Source organism: Mustela nigripes, chromosome 3 (genome assembly GCF_022355385.1).
Source record: "Mustela nigripes isolate SB6536 chromosome 3, MUSNIG.SB6536, whole genome shotgun sequence".
NCBI lineage: Eukaryota > Metazoa > Chordata > Mammalia > Carnivora > Mustelidae > Mustela > Mustela nigripes.
The window spans coordinates 65,165,481-65,187,143 of NC_081559.1; the positions used below are offsets into that span (position 1 = coordinate 65,165,481).

The 21,663-nt window shown below is 36.8% G+C and overlaps 2 protein-coding genes across 8 annotated transcripts in view; one reads left to right on the plus strand and one right to left on the minus strand.

Annotated features, from left to right (window-relative positions):
- FASTKD1 (FAST kinase domains 1) overlaps positions 1–4,730 on the minus strand; it is a 55,147-nt gene extending 50,417 nt beyond the window's left edge. The window contains exons 1-2 of the mRNA XM_059392776.1: positions 4,642–4,730; positions 1,586–2,103 (exon numbers count right to left, since the gene is read on the minus strand). Of these exons, the coding sequence (XP_059248759.1) occupies positions 1,586–1,920 (335 nt within the window). The 5' untranslated portion in view covers positions 1,921–2,103; positions 4,642–4,730. The remainder of the gene's footprint in view (positions 1–1,585; positions 2,104–4,641) is intronic.
- A 9,153-nt stretch (positions 4,731–13,883) lies between these two features.
- Positions 13,884–21,663, plus strand: part of PPIG (peptidylprolyl isomerase G) — a 54,050-nt gene continuing 46,270 nt past the window's right edge. Inside the window, exons 1-3 of one of the 7 annotated variants that reach the window (XM_059394126.1) lie at positions 13,884–14,026; positions 14,666–14,890; positions 15,583–15,620. The gene's annotated coding sequence lies outside the window, so the exon portion shown is untranslated. Of the gene's footprint in view, positions 14,027–14,123; positions 14,439–14,665; positions 14,891–15,442; positions 15,486–15,582; positions 15,621–21,663 lie in introns of those variants that run through there. The other 6 variants (XM_059394128.1, XM_059394127.1, XM_059394124.1 and 3 more) reach the window with 6 other exon arrangements.

Sequence of the window (21,663 nt, forward strand, 5' to 3'; positions counted from 1 at the left end):
AATAAACATCTACATTTTATCCCATGCCTCTCTCATTCTTTTGTCTGTTCAGTGCCTTCCACTGAACAATGAAAATGTTCAATGATATATATTATGTTAAAAGTATATATAATGTATATATTAATTTTCTGATTGCAAAAATATTTTTATAGGAGAGAGTTCATAAAATAAAGAAAAACGTGAATAGGGTACTAAAAATCATTTATAGGTCTGTACTCATTAATAGCCACCATCATTAATTTGGAGCATTTCATTCCAGTTATCTTTCTTACACATATATGAAATACACATATTTCTTTTACATTTTTATATCCTGCCTTTTCAATAAGTTAACATTATATTACGGACATTTGCTCATGACATATTGTTCACAACAATTTTTAAACATTGTATTCTATTCCCTTATGTGAATATATCATTTAAACACACAACTACTTTTAGAATTTTCGTTTTTCAATATTACAAATAATGCTGAGGTGAGTATCAATGTACAATAACCTTTACATATATCTCAGATTACTTTCTTAGGATAAATCCTAGAAGCAAAATTATTGGATCCAGGATATTTTTATAGTTTTTGATATATATTATACCACCACAACATATAAGAGTCCCTCTTCCAGTATATCTTCATTAACAATGAATACTTTCTATATAACTAGCCACATATACTGTATTTTGTAGGTATAAAAATCTTTTTTTTTTTTCAATATCTTTATAATGTTAAGGTTATATAAGTTTGTCTCCTAAAAATCAAGGACTTTCAGGTTGAGTCATAAAGCAAAACTAAGCTACATATTGTTTCTAAAACTCAAAAACAAAAAATATATTCTATTTTTGAAATCCCTCCATTATTAAAATATGACCTAGGAGGGAAACATAGAAATATAGTTTTTAGACAAATCATCACCAAGCAGCATTTCTCCATCTGCCTAATAGACACGAGTCTTCTGAGGTATTTTACACAATGTTTTATGGTTAAGTAAGTCTGGAAACTGACCTTATTTATAATATAATGTATTTATAATATATATTAATATATTAAAGGCTCTGAAAGGTCCTGCAAAAAAAAAAAGACTTGTTTAATTTTGTCTTATTCATCATTTTCCAAGTTAACATGACCACTGAGAAAACAAATGTATACTGATATACAGGTTGGATAATTCTGTGAGAAAACTGCTGTTTTTCCATGAATAAGGCTAAGAAACAAACTTATTGCAACTTTTGTGTGTTATTTTTGTCTTACACATCTGCCAAATACTTTATTTAGAAAATCCAGTTCTTCTAAAGGCTGGATTCCCTTGCAAACAATGTAAAATTTCTTTTTTTGTTGTTAATGTTTTCCCAGCTTTCCTGAATTTGATTAACAAATAAAAATTGTACATATTTAGGTTGCACAACAGGATATTTGATATACATATATCATATAAAATCAAAGAATATCTTCTAAACATCTTAAAAGTATTAGATGATCAGGAAAACTATCTATAGAAAAAAAGCACTGTTTTTCATTTTAAAGAGATTTTTAGAAAATTAAAATATAAACTACAGTGATTTCTATAAAATCTAAAAGCACATTACTTACTGTTGTGTGATATACAACACATTCACTAGCGTATCATCATTCATGAATTCCATTTCACTTGTAGCTAAACTATGAAGAGTAAGAAATTGGGGATGGTCTCTGATACATTCAGTATTTTTGAAAAAGCTGGTCTTCTGCTTTTGAAACCGCCAAAGTATATTCAGTGCACATTCCACTTGTTTATCTGAAAGTATGGCTTTGTTTTTTCCAATAAGATCGAATACTTGCTCTTCATCTGTGCATGTAATCATCTGGCTAATTAGTGGTTTACAACTGCAGGTTCGAAATTGAAACACTCTCCGAGAGAACGGAAAAACTGCTCTTAGACGAAGCATATTTACAAACAACCAGTCTAAAAGAAAGGTAATTTTTCATTTACATCACAAATTTTCTTAGGTCACAAAAACCATCTGCGACTAGTAGTCAGGTGCAACATGCTGATTAGAAGGTAACTATTTTTCCTTCATGTATTTTGCTTCCGTTATGACAACTCCAAATCCCATTCCAACATGCAGTTTCTGTAAAAGGATTGGTTTAACATGGTTATACTAGTATTATTAATACCAAACTAGTTCCAAAATTCAAATTAAAGTCATAAGCTTTTTCTGCTTTAACTAGAGGCTTTGTTCTAGTCTGAAGCAAACAGCAGGATTTGGTCTGAAACTAAGTGTCCATGAAAAGAGACTTCTTTCTGCACTCCATTTAAAAAAATATCTGTTAAATCTAACATATATATATATATATATATAAACTATATATATCTAGATATATATCTAGATGTATATCTAGATATATATAGTTTATATATTTATATAGATTTTATAGATGTATATCTAGATATATATAGTTTTATATATTTATATCTAGATATATCTAGATATCTTTTTGCTATACTCAGAAACATCTTTTTAAACAAATAAGTCAAACTATTTGCAATAAATAATCACCTTTAACATTTTTACAAGGAACAGCCATTCAGAGCCATACACTTTTTGAAAAAAATTTTATTTTTTTCTGGACTATCAGTGCAGGGTCAACAGTGACACCCTGTGTAAATGACTATATATCTATACATAGATATATTTAGATATAGATATATATATAGTTTTATATATATGTTAGATTTAACAAATTTTTTTACATTTTTCTATATCTTTTTTCTGTATCTATATATAGATATAGAAAATATTTTTCTATATCTATATATAGATGTGTGACCATATATATGTGACCACATATATATGTGACCTATATATATATGACCATAAAAGTAGAAGGGAAAAAAATCCTATACTCAGAAACATCTTTTTAAACAAATAAGTCAAACTATTTGCAATAAATAATCACCTTTAACATTTTTACAAGGAACAGCCATTAATTCAGAGCTATACACTTTTTGAAAAAAAATTTTTTTTTCAGGTGGCTCAGTCAGTCAGCATCTGCCTTTGGCTTGAGTCATGATTACAGGGTACAGGGATGAAGTCCTGCATCTGCCTCCCAACTCAGTAGAGAGTCCACTTCTCCCTCTCCCTCTACCCCCCAACTCACATGCTCACTTGCTCTACCTCAAATAAATAAACTTTTTACAAAAATAAATGAATAAATAAATCTTTTTAGGGGCACCTGGGTGACTCAGTCGATTAAGGAACCAACTCTTACTTTCTCCTCAGGTCATGATCTCAGAGTGGGATCCATCCCAGCACTGGGCTCTGCCCTTAGCACCCAGTCTGCCTGAGATTCTCTCCCTCCCTCTCCCCATTTCTCCCTCCATTTGCATGCGTGCACTCTCTTTCTGTTAAATAAATAAAATTTTTAAAAAAATTTTTTTTCAGAAAGATAGTTTCTGGTTTATTTACTTTAAGGATAATTTCTTTCTCCTTTCTTCTGGTACTCTAAAAGAACTCTAATGGTTTGATCACTACTGACCTTAGATCAGTATAAATCAGTAAGTAAGAAGATTAAAGCTCCAATCAGGAAATACAGAGAAATCAAGAAATGTATCAAGACATGATGAAGCAATATAAGAAGATAATTATGAAAAAGGACTATTTGTTTTAAATATATATTATAAATGTTTATATTTCTAATTTTGAAACAAAAGAAAAGCTGGGACTAAAATCTTAGCATCTAACAATTCTGCAATATTTCACAAAGGACTTCTAAAATATACCATCCTGTTAAATTCTCTCAACTAACCTATCAAGTAGATATTATCATCTGCATTTTACAGATAAAAGCTATTTTCAAAAAGGTTAAAAAACTATCTAGCACTTGTGGAGCTGAGACAGTCACTCAATTATTTCAACTCTTTCAACTTGGAACACCTCCTTAGATCAACAAAACCAACACTGAAAGATTGGCTCAGATTCCTCTCTATGGCTATGCTAGGCTGTCCACAAGAAAAACAAAAACAAGACAGTATTGGTACTTTGTGTCTATCAGTAAGCATGCTGACCTAAGCCAACCTGGGTACACACGTACACAAAAACCCGGTACACAGCAAGGGTATCCTCAAAATGCTCCTGTCTGCCTACAACAGAGAAGGGAACCAGCCCATGGCTAGAAAACCAACGTGTTAAGTTTCCAGTTCTACCCCCAGATAAATGACCTTGGGGAAGTCATTTAACTAAAGGAGAGGCCTTGGGACTATCAGTGCAGGGTCAACAGTGACACCCTGTGTAAATGACAAGCATTCTCCACGCGGGGCGCACAGTAAGTCCTGTACCAATGAAAGTGATCTCCCCCGTCCTCACTAGGAGTGGGCTCACGCCGGCCCTCCTCCAAGCACTGGAAAAATCCAATACCCTGCATCTCGGATAGAAATCGTGCTGGGCGGAAGAAAACCTGCCGCCGCTACCGGCCCGGACTTGCAGATTAAGCTCTTCCCTCAACAATTTCCCAACATTTCTGGAGGATTCCGGGGAAGGCTCGTCACGATGGCTCGTAAGTCAGGGCTATTTCTGGTCCCCAACAAGTGATGTAACAGGCTCGGTTGTGTCACTCCCTCCCGCCCCCCGATATTACATAGTTTGCAGCCTTTCCTCGGGAGACATCACCTCTCCTCTGATGATCCAGTCCCCCAAACAGGAAAAAAAGCCGGGACAGCACAGCATGCTCAGCGGAAGGCACGTACTACATGCCCCAGGGGACGTAGCGGCGAGGCCAGCGGAACGGACGTCGCCTACGCATTCGCGGGGCATTCTGGGCATGGTAGTTCCACATTGAGAGCCTCTGCGACAACACCGTTTAAACTGTTAAGTTACATTAGGTCAGTGTTTCTCAACTATCTGAGGTTTTCTCCCAGCCCATGGAAGACTGATTTTTAAATAATATATAATAAGACATGAATATTTAGAAAATGAAATTTGAAACGGCAAACGGAAAAAAACACGTGGATTTTTGTTACTTACAATATTCAACATACCTAAAACTGTCAAATGGCTATAAGAGCAAATTCTTTCAATTTCTGCCTCTGTGTCATGGTGAGGCCAGTCTTTGGAACCATACTTTTGTTTCTAACAGCTTTATTGAGAAATTAGTTACACACCAAGCAATTTATGCATTTCCAGTGTATAATTCAATGCTTTTCCTAATTTAGCATTGTGGAGCATCGCAACTCATTTTAGAACATTTTTACAAGTCCAAAAAGACACCAGCTAACCAACAGCCGTCATTTTCCATCTCTCACCTCCAACACCATAGACAACCACTAATGGCCAGCACACTTTGAGTAGCACTGATTTAGATTGTTTGGAAGCAGATCAGCTGATAACAAATTTGAAGATTGAGGTTACCCTTAATGCACAAAATAGATAGAGTTTCAGAACAAACATTAGAAAAAGCGTAAGGATGAAACTGGGCATAACCTGTGTCAATACCCTACAGTTAGAGACCCATAGTTAAAGTTGGGGTTGCTGATCAGTTGCAATGAAGCAGAACACACCCCAAGGAATGTCAAATTAAGAAGGTGTTAGAAAGAACTCACTATGGCATTCAGCCCTGTGTTAAGTGATTTGGGGGAGGTTAACAGGGCTTTTCTCTTGTCTGAATGCTGTGGAGGAAGCAGAGATAATTCCATTATTGGGTATCTTAATAAACTTTGTCTGTAGGGCAGGAGGAATGAAGTGAGCTTACAGCTGTATTTGACAAAAAAGAGCAGTCACTCATAATAGCCAGGATAGGTAGATGTTCAGTCATTTTTTGTGCTTTGGACAATGTTTTTATTTTGATCTCACCTCTGTATGATTATGGAATGGCCTTGTCTTTGTCTTGTTCCATCATAGTCAGACAGTGGCCTTGTCTCATGTTGGTGTTCTCTGCAACTGTTCACCAGAAAACCTACACTGAGCTACAAGTGCCAGACCAGCTCTGGCAACGATAAGGCCTAAACGATAGTGCCAGGACAGTTTCTTCACTGTTGGGACCTGTTCATCTCCTTCTCACCAGTTTTCAGAATTGTAAGGAGACTGGCCTAAGACACAAATACCAGAAGCTTGCCTTCCTTTGGAATCTTGTTTAGGTAAAGAAAGGAAACCCTTTTTGTTTAGTCACTGTTAGTAACTTTTTTCTTTACTTGCAGTCTAGTGCATTCATAAGATACATATTTATATATAAATCACACCTAAGTACAAAGTTAAGGTAATAATAATTTAAGTCCATAGCTATAAAATTGTATTCTGGCTAATGACTTAAATCATGAAGAAGCATCTTTTATAAACGTTAAAAAGTGGTTAACAAAGTGTGGCTTTTAATTTCCTCCTAGTAAGTGTCAATGCCCTTTAGCCAAAAATCACAAGAAACCTGAAGATGAGATTTATTACTTGTTGGAGCTAAGGAAAATGCACACTGCAGGGAATCATTTAGCTGCACAGTAAAAGAGTATTAGAAAGAAACTATTATAGGATTTGGCTGGGTAATTTGGGGGAAGGTCTAAAGAGGAAAAGTTTGCTCTATCTTGGGTGCTCTAAGGAAGCAGGGCAATTCTATGACTGGGCATCTAATACATCTAACTATAGGTGTTAGGTAGTTGGATAGAAAAGCAGACTAACGTGGGGATAAAGTTGAAACTAGTAAACAAGTAGCATTTACTCATTTAATGAGAGGGGAATCCTTGGTATTTTGTGTGGCAGAGTAACCTTGTCTAATGTCAATGTTCTGTGAGATTGCTTATGTCCAACAGGAGGATAATATGCTTTAAGCCCTGTCAGATTAGCTTGAAATAATATTGAGTCTTAACAATGAATATTAGACCAATTTCTCCAACATCAGAGACTGTTTTTCCCCTCACAAATTAGCTTGAATGCTTTTTCTTCTGGAGTAATTCTGCCAGTAAAATTGTGTTTGTTGTATATAACACCAACAGCACTGGCAAGAAGAGAAAAAACTAAGTAAATTGGACTTAATAAAAAATTTTTATTTAGAGGCGCCTGGGTGGCTCAGTGGGTTAAGCCGCTGCCTTCGGCTCAGGTCATGATCTCATGGTCCTGGGATCAAGTCCCGCATCAGGCTCTCTGCTCAGCATGGGGCCTGCTTCCCTTCCTCTCTCTCTGTCTGCTTCTCTGCCTACTTGTAGTCTCTGTCTGTCAAATAAATAAATAAAATCTTTTAAAAATTTTTTATTTAAATATTTTGTTTATTTATTTGCCAGAGAGAGAGAAAGAGAGCACAAGCAGGGCGAGCAGCAGGCAAATGGAAAAGCAAACTCCCTGCTGAACAAGAAGACTGATGCGGGACTCCATCCCAGGACCCTGGGATTATGATTTGAGCCAAAGACAGACACTTTACCAACTGAGCCAGACAGGCATCCCTGACTTCATCAAAATTTAAAACTTTCATTCATCAAAGAACACTGTCAACAGAGTGAAAAGGCAACCAACAGAATGGGAGAAAATATTTGCAAATGATATATCGGATAAGAGATTAATATCCAGAATATATGAAAAATTCATACAAATCAGTAACAAAAATTCTTTCAATGGGCAAAGGACTTCAACAAACATTTCTCCATGGTCACAGGCACATGAAAAAATGTTCAACAGCACTTATCAATATGGAAATGCAAATCAAAGTGCAATAAAAGACCACTTCACACCCAATAGGACAGCTATTATCAAAATATCAGAAAATAACAAGTGTTGGCAAGGACATGGAGAAACTGGAACTCTTCTGTATTATTGGTGGGAATGTAAAATGGTGCAACTGCTGTGAGAAAAACAGTATGGTGTTTCCTCAAAAAATTAAACAGACTTATCATGTAATCTAGTAATTTTATTTCTGAATACTCAAAAGAATTAAGAGCAGGAACTTGATCAAATATTTATACAGCAATGTTCTTAGCAGCATTATTTATAAGAGCCAACGTATAGAAGCAATCCAAGTGTCCATTGACATATAAATGAATAAAGAAAATGTCATATATACTTATAGTGAAATTTTTTTCAGCCTTAAAAAGAAAGGAAATTCTGACACAGGCTACAACATGGTTTAATCTTGAAGACCTTAGGTTCAATGAAATAAGCCAGACACAAAAGAACAAATATTGTATGATTCCAGTTTTATGAAGTACCTGGAGTAGTCAAATCCATAGAAACAAAAAGTAGAAGAGCAGATGCTAAGGGATGCCAAGAAAGGGTAATGGGGAGTTGTTCATTGAGTATAAAGCTACAGTTTTGCAAGACAAAAGGTTCTGAAGATTGGTTGCACAATGTGAACATACTTAAAACTACTGAACAACACACATAAACATGGCTAAGATTGGGGCACCTGGGTGTTTCAGTAGGTTAAGCCTCTGCCTTCAGCTAAGGTCATGATCCTGGAGTCCCAGCCCCCATCAGGCTCCCCACTCAGCAAGAAGTCTGCTTCTTCCTCTGCTCTTCATGCCCCCCACCACTGTGCTTGCTCTCTCTCAAATAAATAAATAAATAGGGCGCCTGGGTGGCTCAGTGGGTTAAGCCACTGCCTTTGGCTCAGGTCATGATCTCAGGGTCCTGGGATCGAGTCCCGCATCGGGTTCTCTGCTCCGCGGGGAGCCTGCTTCCTCCTCTCTCTCTCTCTCTCTGCCTCTCTGCCTACTTGTGATCTCTCTGTGTCAAATGAATAAATAAAATCTTAAAAAAAAAAAAAAGCTCTTTAAAAAAAAATAATAATAAATATATAAATAATTGTTTAAATGGCTAAGATTGTGCTTTACTACAATTTTTAAAAAGGTTTTCAATTTTGGGGGGTGCCTGGGTGGCTCAGTGGGTTAAAGCCTCTGCCTCTGGCTCAGGTCATGATCCCAGGGTCCTGGGATCAAGCCCCGCATCGGGCTCCCTCCTCCGTGGGGAGCCTGCTTCCTCCTTGCTCTCTGCCTGCTTCTCTGCCTACTTGTGATCTCTGTCAAATAAATAAATAAAATCTTTAAAAAAATTTTTTTAAAGGTATTCAATTTTTTTAAAAAAGGGCAACCTCACTGGCAGACTGGAAATTAGAAAATAAGATGATACCATTCTTTCACCCATTATACTGGCAAAAACTAAAAAAAATTGGAAACAACCTCCAACAAGGAAAAGAGCCACTTTTATACAACCTTAAAGTGCTTCAACCTTTCAGGATACTAATCTGGTACTATACATCACATTGAAAAGTGTACAGATTCTGAGATGCATTAATCTCATTTCTGCCTATCTTTCCTAAAGATTTATAAGCATCAATACATAAAGATATATGTAAAAGATGTTTATTACAGTATTTTTTGTATTAACCAAAACTTGAAACAACTGAAATGTTCAAAAGAAGAATGTCTGGATATATTGTAGTATATCCATACTGTAGAATGGTATATAGATATCAAAAAATGCTCGTAATATATTTTTTTTGCAAACAAAAGCAATTGAGAAGTAATATGTTTGATGGGATCTCATTTTTGTTGAAGGAAGGGAGAGAAAGTTTTAAAGGTTAGTACAGGAATAGAAAAGAATATTAATGGATATCTCGAGGGAAAGGAATTTGAAAAGGTTAGGAGGAATTATTTTTAAACCTCTATGGAATTTTCAAAATTTTACAATATTGTAAATATATGCAACAACAAGCATATGTTTTTGAAAAGTTTGACTTTTTATTATATGATTGGTGATATAGAAGAAAATAAACAATAACTTGTCATTTTTCTTTTTCTTTAAGATTTTATTTATTTGGGGCACCTGGGTGGCTCAGTGGGTTAAGCCTCTGCCTTTGGCTCAGGTCATGATCTCAGGGTCCTGTGATAGAGCCCCGCATAGGCTCTCTGCTCAGCAGGGAGCCTGCTTCCCCTTCTCTCTGTCTACTTGTGATCCCTGTCAAATAAATTTTTTAAATCTTAAAAAAAAAGATTTTATTTATTTATTTGACACAGAGAGGCAGCCGGAAAGAGAACAGAGCAGGGGGAGTAGGAGAGGGAGTAGCAGGCTCCCTGCTGGGCAGGGAGACCTACACGGGACTCGATCCCAGGACCCTGGGATCACGACCAAGCCTAAGGTAGACGCTTAATGACTGAGCCACCCAGGTGCCCTACTTGGTCATTTTTCTGTAGGTAGAAAGAAAATTTTTCATTCTTCTAAAAAATGGTAAGTTGGGGTGGGCTCAATCAGTGGAGATTGTGACTCTTTTTCAGATTTTATTTATTTGAAAAAGAGAGACAGGGAGAGAGCACCCAAGCAAGGGAAGAGGCAGAGGGAGAGGGAAAGGGAAAAGCAGACTTAGCAGGGAGCCTGACGCTGGTCTCCATCCAAGGACCCCAGGATCATGACCTGAGCTGAAGGCAGAGGCCCAGCCACATTGAGCCACCCAGATGCCCTGAGACTATGACTCTTGATCTCAGAGTTTAAGCCCCATGTTGGACACAGACATTACTTAAAACTAAAATGTTTAAAAAAATAAATTGGGGCACCTGGGTGGCTCAGTAGGTTAAGTGTCTGACTTTTGATTTTGGCTCAGGTCATGATCTTGGTGTCCAGAAGTTGAACCCCACATAAGGCTCAACCCTTAGAAGGGAATCTGCTCAAGATTCTCTCTCTTCCTCTCCCTCTGTCCCTTCCTCCAACCACACTATCTCTCTGAAAATTAAATAAATAAATCTCTAAAAATAATAAAATAATGGTAAGTTAATTGTAGTAGCCCAGCCCACCAACTTCCTCTCTTTTGGTATCAGACTCCACTCTTTATACTCTAAAGACTGAAATGACCTAATCTATGTTGGACCAAATCTACCTCAGGTCCATGGCCTACTAGATGGATAATCCTATCTTTTGTGATAAATAAAGCCAAATGTCAGTGGTTTAACCAACATAATTTGATTTCTTTTTTTTTTCATTCGATTAGCTAACATTTAGTACATCATCAGTTTCAAACATAGAGTTCAAAAATTCATCAGCTGCTTATAACCTCCTGTGCTATGCAGGTTACATGCCCTCCTTAATGCCCATCACCCAATATCCCCATCCTCCCACCCACCTCCCCTACAGCAACCCTCAGTGTGCTTCCTATAGCTAAGAGTCTCTCGGGTTTTTTCTCCCTCTCTGATAACTTCCATTCAGTTTTCCCTCCTTCCCCTATGGCCCTCTGTGCTATTTCTTATATTCCATATAATGAGTGAAATCATATGACAACTATATTTCTCTGATTGACTTATTTTGCTCAGCATAATATCCTCCAGTTCTATCCATGTGGATGTAAATGGTAAGTATTCATCCTTTCTGATGACTGAGTGACATTCCACTCTTTAATACCACATCTTCTTTACTCATTCATCTGTCTATGGACATCTTGCCTCTTTCCACAATTTGGTTATTGTGGACATTGCTGCTATAAACACTGGGGTGCAGGTTCCCTTTGAGATCAACATAATTTGATATCTTGATCATATCACATTCCAACATGGATATCTCTAGTCAGTGGAAGAATTTTCTCTATATGGAGATTCACAAAACTATACTTCTTTTATACTCTCCCAGGACCTTAAAACTCTCTGGATCCAGCTAACAAAAATAGGAAGAAAGAACATGGAGAAGACATGGTACTTTATAAACATCTTGGCCTGGATGAAATATATATAATTTTCACTTATTTTCCACTGATAGAAAGTATTCACCTATCCTCACTTAGATGCAAGGGGACATAAAAACAAAATGTAGGCATGTCAGACACTTCCCAGCAACACTCCTAATTATGTAAGTGGGAGCATAAATTTTGGGTCTGTCACTACAGTGGTAATCAAAGACTTCTCTGGAGTTTTATAATTGGAGCTGGCAGGGACTTAGACTATTAAAATGTGAGGTAACCTCTTCAGTCTAGAGAATGGAGTCAAAAAACACATAAATCGAGTAGACAAGAGATAGGTTCCCTGATATTCAATCTATTCTTTCTTCTCTGTATTAGTTATCCATTGCTATTGTAATAAATCTTGCCAAGACATAGAGACCTAAAACAACATTTATCATCCTGCAGTTTCTGTGGGCCAGAAATTCAGAAGTAGTTTAAGTGAATGGTTCTGGCTCACAATTTCTTGTGTGATTAAAGTCAGATATCAACAAGGACTATAGTTATCTGAAGCCTTAAGGAAGACTGGAGGTTTGCTTCCAAATGGCTCACTCACATGATTTTTGGCAGGAGGACCTAGTTCCTGACTTTTGCCAAGAAGCTTTTCTTGTCACGTGGGCTTCTCCATGGTCTGCTTAAGTGTCTTCTTGACATGGCAGTTGATTTCCCCTTGGGTGAGTGATCCAAGAGATACAGCAAGGAGGAAATTAAAATGCCTTTTATGATCTAGTCTCCAAAATCACGCTGTCACTCTGCCTTTTACTATTCATTAAAAGAAAGTTACATTAGAGGGGGAAAAAAAGCAAGCTACATTAGAGAATTTATAGATATTTTAAAACCACCAAACTGTGCAACAGTTTTCATTCTCAATTTTACCTAAGCCAGCTCAAGCTGGGTTCATTTGCAAATGAGAGCTCTCACCAATACTGGAATCCCAAGGCATATGCGATAAGAATATTGTACAACCACTTACAGAAAATTCTTTGGCAGTATCTACCAAAACTGATCCTATCCATATCCTGAAATCTAGCAATTCCATTCCTAGGTATATTTCCAACATATAAGTGTATGTGCTGCCGAAGCGAGCACCCAACATATAAGTGAAATATATGTTCTCTAATATACCAGATACAAGAATGTTCACAGAAGCTTTATTCAATAAGAGATAAAACTCAAAAACAAAACAAATATCCATCTAAAGTAGAATAGATAAATAAACTGTGCAACACCCGTTGTGATGCTTAATTTTGTATCAACTTGACTGCGCCAAGGTCTACCTAGATTAAATATTTATTTATGGGTGTGTCTGTTAGGGTGTTTCTGGGTGAGATTAGCATTTGAATTGGTGTGCTGTGACTCTCCCGCAATACCAGTGAAGCCTAAAGGGCGGTGGTGGTTGTGGGGAATATGGAGGGGGATAGTCCTCTCAGTCTTACAGCTACTAAAATTGGTCAAGACCCTTACATATATCACATGATCAGCTGTTGTTGATAATTCACCTACCCTAAACGAGTGAAAAACTTAAATAACAGTAACTTACGCTTTTTTCTATACAATAACAAAATCTAAGTTCCTTTAGCTAGTTCCGCTAAAACTCACCCCACGTCCCCACAACGATTGTTGCCAGCCCGCTTCCCTACAAATATCAGAGGCATTTATTTCTAACACATTCTAGGGACTTGCTTGCCTCTTAAAATAATTAAATCGCAACATATGTCCTATTTTCTCTAGATACCCCTGGATTTGGAGTCAAAGATTTGCTTTGGTATTGAGGAACAGTGTATTTAGGGGGAAGGAGGCACTTCTCATCCCTGAGCCTTGATTTCCTTATCTGTAAAATACGCATTAATAACCTGTATCATGGTGTTGCTGTGAGAATCTTAAAGCAGAGAGTCAATACCTTAGGTAATTTCCTCTTTTCCTAAGCTAGCACTTTGTTCGTTTCTGCTTTTTCAAATTTGTGTCACAGCGTTAACTGGAAGCTAAACTGGAAGTTCCTTAATGGTAGATCTTCCTTCCCAATACTCTTGGCAGAGGATGAATAAAAGTTTATTGGATGAAGCACTTCGTTTCATGATGAATATGGCATTTTGTCGGTTACAAACGTTCCCAATCAACTCACACCAAAAGCATTTATACCCATGACTTAGTTATTTAACAGGTATCAAAATCCTAGAACTCCAGGGAGGGCCTAGGTGACGCAAGCAAGAGAATACCAGGAGATGCGGTCAACCCGTGACGTACTTCCTGCGCGACGCTTTCCCTCCACGCTGGGACTGGGTTGTGGGGGAGGGAGGCGGTTAGTGGGCTTTAGCGCCTTTTCTGGCGGCGGTAGATTTGAAGCGCTTTAAAGGACCGGACCCCGGGAAGTGAAGACAACAGGAGCAGGTAGGTGGCGCGAAGCCCGTGTTGTTTCGGTGGCGTCCTTTGCAGCAGTCCCAGGGTATGAGAGCGGGAAGAGCCCGAGGAGAGGGGCGGAGTCGACGCGTTAGGCCCGGCGGAGCCAACCGTCTTCGCCTCGAGGTGTCTGGGCTGCCTGGTCCCTGAACGAGCCCCCCAAGGGCCGTGGCTCTCGCTTTGCAGCTGTTGCAGCTGGAGAAGGCCTCCAGCCGTGCCTCCCAGGCGTGGGAAACGATCCTCCCCCTGCCAGCCCCCGCCCTCTCACTTGGGCGCACACCTCCCTCCCTGACGCATTTTGCCGCACAAGCTGTAATATGGCGGCAGCGGCGGCGGCCTGAACTCTAGGGAACAAGGGTGATTTTTGATGCTTCAGAATCGTAAGACTAATCGCTAATGCGGGGTAGGTGGCAGAATTGGTGGGGAAGAAGTAACCTGACGTCTTGTCAGGTGAGGGTCGGAGACTTGCGGGCGAGGAGCCTGGATCATAGGGGTGAAGATTAGACTGAAAACGGGCTTTCCTCCTACTCCGACCTTTTTCCTCTCACAGACAGCGTCTGTCGTACCTAGTTAAGTGTTACAGGCCTTTGGACTAAAACTGAAATCCAGGCTCTTCCCTTTTCATCCCAGGGCTGTCTCGAAGTTCACCCACGTTTCCGAGGAGCTGTGAGCAGCGCAGGCCTTTTAGGAGAAGATCATTACTCTTTAGGAGGAAGGCGATGGCTTCAGAGCTCCATATGCCTTAGGGGAAGTGTGCGAATTTGGCTCATCTTTAGTCTTTTAAGGAGCTAAGTCGAGGTCCACGGGAACGGAGAACTCCCAGTCATTTTGGAAATGTTTTAAAAGCACCATTTTGTACGTTGATTGAATTTATTCCTACAACAGTATTTTCTTTTCAGGTCCCAGCTTTTGCAGTAGTGATGACAAATACGTCGAAGAAACAAAATGTTCTGGACTTTGGGGGTCCGTTAACTTTTAGTAGCTAAAACCGGATAGAAGGGGAAATATGTGTGCGTGTCGGTATAAAAAAAAAAAAAAGTAATTTGCCGGTTCTTAAAAAATGGGTGAGGAGGTGTATGAACATTTTCGAAATAGTACCGTAAAACCCAGAAAACTCTCGGGTTTCTAGAATGGCTGCTTCTCTCATCATATTTTTTAGGTATCCGAAAATTTACCCGTTTTAGCATTTCCCCCCTTTTTTATTTTAACCATTTTAAATACGGCTATTTCTATAACAAATGACTTCTCTCTAAATTAGAGTTCATTTTACGTCATTTAAGGTTTTATTATTCAGTATTAATAGGTGCTCTGAAATCCCATTGGGTCTTGTAGTAGGCTTCTGCTGTGCTTTTTTTTGTTTTTTGAATTGTGTTTGCTTTTTAAGATTTTTTTTTTTGGTCTTTGCAGGCTGTTGTCAGGGTTGCCTTCCCCTGCTGTCAGCAGTGTACAAGTATGCAAGCTTCCTAGTTTAGAAAATTTGGATTTGTTTCTGGCTCAACCATCTTTTGAATCTCAGTTTCTTCATCTATAAACTATTTTGATTTCAGGCTGTCATCAACTGTGGACTTCAAAAATAAATAATCAGGTTTGTTAAAATTCTCTGTAAAATTGGTTTTCAGTAAGAAGTCAGTGATTCTATGAGTGAAGTAAAGAACATACATTATATTTATTGTGACTTATTAAAGGCCTTTCTTTTTTGGTGCTTTGCAGTTATCAGTGGTCTCTGAGTAAAGTTTTTATCTTTTTGATATTTTGCATATTTTAAATTGGGTTTTCTGTCAGGCAACATCCATTCTACGTGCAAAGGAAAATTGGTAGCCATTCATAATAATGTGAATTAGTCGTCAGTGGTATGAATCGGGGTGCCTGGGTGGCTCATTGGTTAAGCGGCTGCCTTTGACTCAGGTTAGGATCCCAATGTCCTAGGATCAAGTCCCACCCACATCGGGCTCCCACTCCCCCTGCTTGTGTTCTCTCTCACACTCTCTGCAAAATAAGTAAAATCTTAAAAAAAAAAAAAAAAGGTATGAATCATTAGCAATTAATTATTCCAGTCTTGCTCAATTAAGAAACAGATGTTGATGTTTTCCTTTTCTTTTTTCTTTAATACTATTCGGGTTTTTCAATAGAATTATAATGTATTAGTTTTAGTATTCTAATATACTAAGATTAATTGAATTAATTAGATAATTAATTCAAGTGATTTGAAGAGTTTGTTGCAGATTTCTGCTACATTGTGTTACTTCACTTTTTTTTTATCTTTAATATTAACACCAAGCTTTAGTTTCTGTTTAAGTGTCAGTGGTTTTACCCTGGTTTAATGCATATACTGTCTCTGTAAGAACTCTGTATTTGTATTTCTGTGGGGCAAATCTTCCATCTTGAAATTTACTACAGGCAGTATTGTATAAATACTCAGAGAAAACTTCCATAACTGGGGACTTTGTACTTTCAGTACCATACAGCATATCTTTTGCACTTTTAAGAGGTGTCATAAAGCAAACACCAACCTCTTCTTGAAAGAGATTGTACCTATAAATATAGACATCAGTTTTTTAAATAAACATGAATGATACCTTAAGTCATTGATTTTTTAAAAAATGAAGCCTCTTTATATATCAGGTACTCTTAATTATGTATAAACTTTAGCTTAAGATTTATTCATAATTATATCATTGCATTATAGTCATAAGGTAGAAAGTAAAATTAAATAAGCCATTATCTGGAATATTTATGAATAAGGTATTTTCTACAGTGAAGCTGTTAAAGTAAACCAGAAAACTCTTGCTTTTTCAACTTATGACCTTGCTTCAGTCACTTTAGTCCTCTTATTGTCAAACCTATAAAATCAGAAGACTGATTAGATTAAGTTTCCTCCAAACTTCAAAAGTCTGTAGTTTATGAGAGAATTATCACATTGGCTAGCATGTTGCTATTGTATGGTATAGGTATGAGAGAGTGGTATAATTTATCATTGTAAAAACTTAAATAATTGCAGGTGCAGTATGAAGAGTATTGTCAGGGATTTCCCAGTTAGTATATGCTTTGAGTTCAGTACTAACAAAGCATAGTTTTATGCTCTCATATTCTATGTTTTGAAAGTATGTAATACCCTATTTAACACCAAACTTGGCAACCTTACAGCTATTTTTATGTTTTCTAAAGGATTTGAGAATTTAGGAAGTGCAGGTACACTGTTACTCATGATTCTACCAGCCTAGTGGTTTGTGACTATCAGACACCAGGTGAGGGGGGATCATATCGAAGAGCATAGTTGCCTTTTCTGATGCCTCAGAATGTTAATTTGTTTGGGCTTAAGTAATTAATTAACAATATGCTACTCAAATGCATTAAAATGTTTTTGAAACAGTCTGTTTTCATTTCTCATTTTATCTCTGAATTGTATTGGGGGTAGGCTGAAGATACTGATGTGAATGTCACATTGCCTTTGAAAGTAATTTTAAAGATCTGTGGTTTTAATTAGTTTAATGTAATATGCTTGCACTTAGAGGTGGAAATGGTGTGTGAAAATTGTTACCTGTTTTACTAAACTTAAGCAGTTGAGAACTTTCCATCTTTATTTTTTGAAAGATTTTATTTATTTATTTGACAGAGATCACAAGCAGGCAGAGAGAGAGGAGGAAACAGGCTCCCTGCTGAGCAGAGAGCTCGATGTGGGGCTCGATCCGAGGACCCTGAGATCATGACCTGAGCCGAAGGCAGAAGCTTTAACCCACTGAGCCACCCAGGCGCCCTTATTTATTTTTTTAAAGATTTTTATTTATTTGAGAGAGCAAGGACAAGCAAGGGAAGGGACAGTGGGAGAGGGAGAAGCAGACTCCCTGCTGAGCAGGGGAGCCTGATGTGAGGCTGATGCCAGGAGTCTGGGATCATGACCTGAGCCAAAGGCAGATGGTTAACTGACTGGGCCACCCAGGCATTCCTGCATTTTTATTTCCTCGTCCTGAACTGAAGATGCTCCCTCTTATAATGTATTCTGTTTACTAAGAAAGAAAAAACATTTTATTAGTAAAATGCAACTCATTTAGGCAGATCTAGGGAATAGGTTCTGTTTCAATTATGGAAAAGACTCAGAGGACGGTTACTGACTTAGTAGGCTCTGGGAGAATTTACTAACTACAGATGTTAGTATTCCATGTGAGAAGCAGTACATAGAGGAGGAAGTACTGAAGTTTAGGCAGAGCCTGGTTCTGCATGTGCCTTGATAAACTAGTATTATTTCCATTTGATAATGTAGTCTGGGCCAGGCCTTGTGCATGTTTGAAGTTAGAAGGGTTCTGAATTTGTGGAGTCTACAAACAAGTTTATGATAATGAAAATAAGATTCAGCAAAGGAGGATCATTTAAGCTTTAGAGAGTCAAGGTGAAGTTCCCAGGGTGTACTCTCTTTGAATCTTTAAGGACACAGAGAAATTAGCCAGGGGAATCAGAAAGGGCAAAGACCAGCTAATCTTAATAGTTTAAAAGATTTACTCTCTACGTTTTGAAGACTGAGTACTTTGTTGACTTTTTCATACTGTGTGAAACTTCTAAATAATTCTTGGAATGTCATAAATCACTGCAGTATTTATTGCCTAACTGCAAATACCGTGTCCTTTACCATATAGTTTAGTAATTAGTTGTCTCTGTTCTTGTCCTGGCCCCTTTCCCCATCCTTCATGTTACTCTAGGATGAATATCAAAATTATTTTATGTATGAAACTACAAGATTATAATCTTTTTACATATGAATTTGTTACCTCTTATTTTTATGAAATGTATTTGTTACAGAAGTTTACATATTCTGGTATTTACTATTTTAAAATACTACATATTATTGACATACAAAACGATATTGTTGGTAGACAATACAGTTGAAAACAACTGTATTTCTCTCTGCTTAGAAAAAAGAATATACATGGACATTTTAAAAGTTACACCCTAAGTGTCAGGATTTCATGTGTTTTTATATGATCTAACTTTTTGCAGTGATTCGGTTAGCTTTATTATGTAAAAAGTATTTTCATTATAAAAAAATAGGTGTGGTTAAGTATCACTTGAATTTCTGAAGGAGTCAAGCAGGTGAAATGAGTTCATGAAGTCAAGTAGATAGTAAATAGTAAAAATTAATAGGCTGTAGTTGGAGGCAGACCATGTTGATTGCTGGCTGTACAGGAATGGAGCACATTAATTTTGTTTGCTTTTCAAGAAAAATTAATGTCTGGATTTTATGGAAATAGCTGCAACTCACTTAGGTTTAACAAATTTGCAACAAAGGAGGCGACTCTTCTGAAACCTTTCATTATATAAGGAAAGTTGTGAATTATTTTATTGAAAATTGCATAGACTTGATTTTTCCCTGAATTGTTCTTTGGTATCTCTCAGTATTATTTCTGTTTACTTTTTCTTGAAAATGTGAAAAATTGATCAGATGTTTATCTCATGTTTGATTTTAGGTATTATTAAGTAATACCAGAGGTATTATAGAGTAATACCTCTATGAAAATATTGAGTAATTTCACAGAGGAAATTCTATGTCCTATATTTCTGATTAAGTAAAATCTGATTCCAGTAAATTAGAGACATAGTATCGAGCCATCTTTTGTCATCATTGTTCTTCATTAGCTATAACAACATTTACATAGTTGAGATTTCTGTAGTGCTTTTAATAATAATTGCTGTCATCTTTCTTGAATTTAAGGCTTTTTTTATTTACTTAAGGAAAACTAACTTTAATCTGTTTCTATGAAAAATGTTCTTATATGGGATAACCTAAATATATATATTATAATCACTTATAGCCATGTACATTATAATCTTAGAAGATTATATATACATTTTTTATTATGAATTTTTCTTTATAATACCAATTATATTTATTAAAGAAAAGTAGAATGAAGTACAGGAAGGCAGAAAACTGTCTTGGTCTTACAGGCAACACAATAATGATTTTCCAATTTTTTTTTTCTTTTTATAAATCTTCAGGAGTAGTTGATTATAATGCTTTTGCATATACTGTTTTGTATCTTATTTTTTAACAAATTATAAGTATTTTCCAAATTACTAATGTTTATAACATTACTTTAACAACTATGATATCTCATTCAATTAGAGACCATGATTTAACCATTTTTTATAATATTGACTAGGTTGCTTCTGATTATATATTCCTAAAAAGAACACTAAGATAGCTAACTTTATACATGAAGTCTTTCTAAAAGGGTAATTTCTTGTAAGAGATTCCTAGTTATGTGAATTTTACTGGTTTAAAGTGAAAATCAGTTTAAGGTATAAATAGTTTTAAGAGTTTCACATATTATTTCCGGAGGAGCTGTGTCTTGTTTTGGGAATTAGTCTTCGAAAAACTCTTTACTATTTTATTTTATTTTTAAAGATTTTATTTATTTATTTTACAGAGAGAGATCACAAGTAGACAGAGAGGCAGGCAGAGAGAGAAAGAGAGGGAAGCAGGCTCCCTGCTGAGCAGAGATCCCAGGGACTCAATCCCAGGACCCCGGGATCATGACCTGAGCCCAAGGCAGCAGCTTAACCCACTGAGCCACCCAGGCACCCAACTCTTTACTATTTTAATAGGCAAAACATTCTCTCATTTTATTAGTGTTTTTTAAAAATTATTTTAAAGATTTTATTTATTTATTAGAAAGCTTACACAAGCAAGGTGAGCGGCAGGCAGAGGGAGAAGCAGACTCCCCGCTGAGCAAGAATCCTGATACCGGACTCTATCCCAGGACCCTGGGATCATGAGCCAAGTCGAAGGCAGATGCTTAACCAACTGAGCCACCCATGTGTCCCTGACTGTTTCTTTAAAAATATTCATGACTGTAAACTTAGTACCTGTCGAAGAAAATTTGGAAAACAAATATGTAAAAATTATCCTTAAACTCATTGCCTAACTATAATCAATGTTAATATTTTGGTGTAAATCTTTGGGGGTGACTTCTTTTATTTATTCATTTTTTGGGGCTATAATTGATATTAGTTTTAGGTACAACATAATGATTTGATATTTGTATATGTTGCAAAATGATCACATTAAATCTAGTTAATCATCTCCTTACATAGGTGCAAATATTTTCTTGTGATGAGAGCTTTTAAGATCTTTTCTCTTAGCAAATTTCAAATATACAGTATAGTGCTCTTAAATATAGTCATCATGCTGTACATTACTCCCCAGGACCTCAAATGAATTTAGGTTTTATTTAGTTGGGTTTTTTTTTTAAGGTTATATATGTATATAAGTGAGATTATATGGTATTTGTCTTTCTCTTAACTTACTTCACTTAGTATAATGTCCTCAAGATTCATACATGTCACAAGTGATAAGATTTCCTTTTTTTTTTTTTTTTTTTTTTTAAGATTTTACTTATTTTATAGAGGTAGGGGCAGAAAGGAAGAGGAAAAGAATCTTGAGAGTGGAGTCCAACCTGGGGCTCCATCTCATGATCCTGAGACCATGACCTGAGCTGAAGGCAGGAGTCAGACACCCAACTGACTGAGCCGCCCAGGCACTGCAGGATTTCCTTTTTTGTGGCTGAATGATATTCCTGTGTATATGTATGTGCACATATCACATTTTCTTTATTCATTCATCCACCAGGGGACACTTG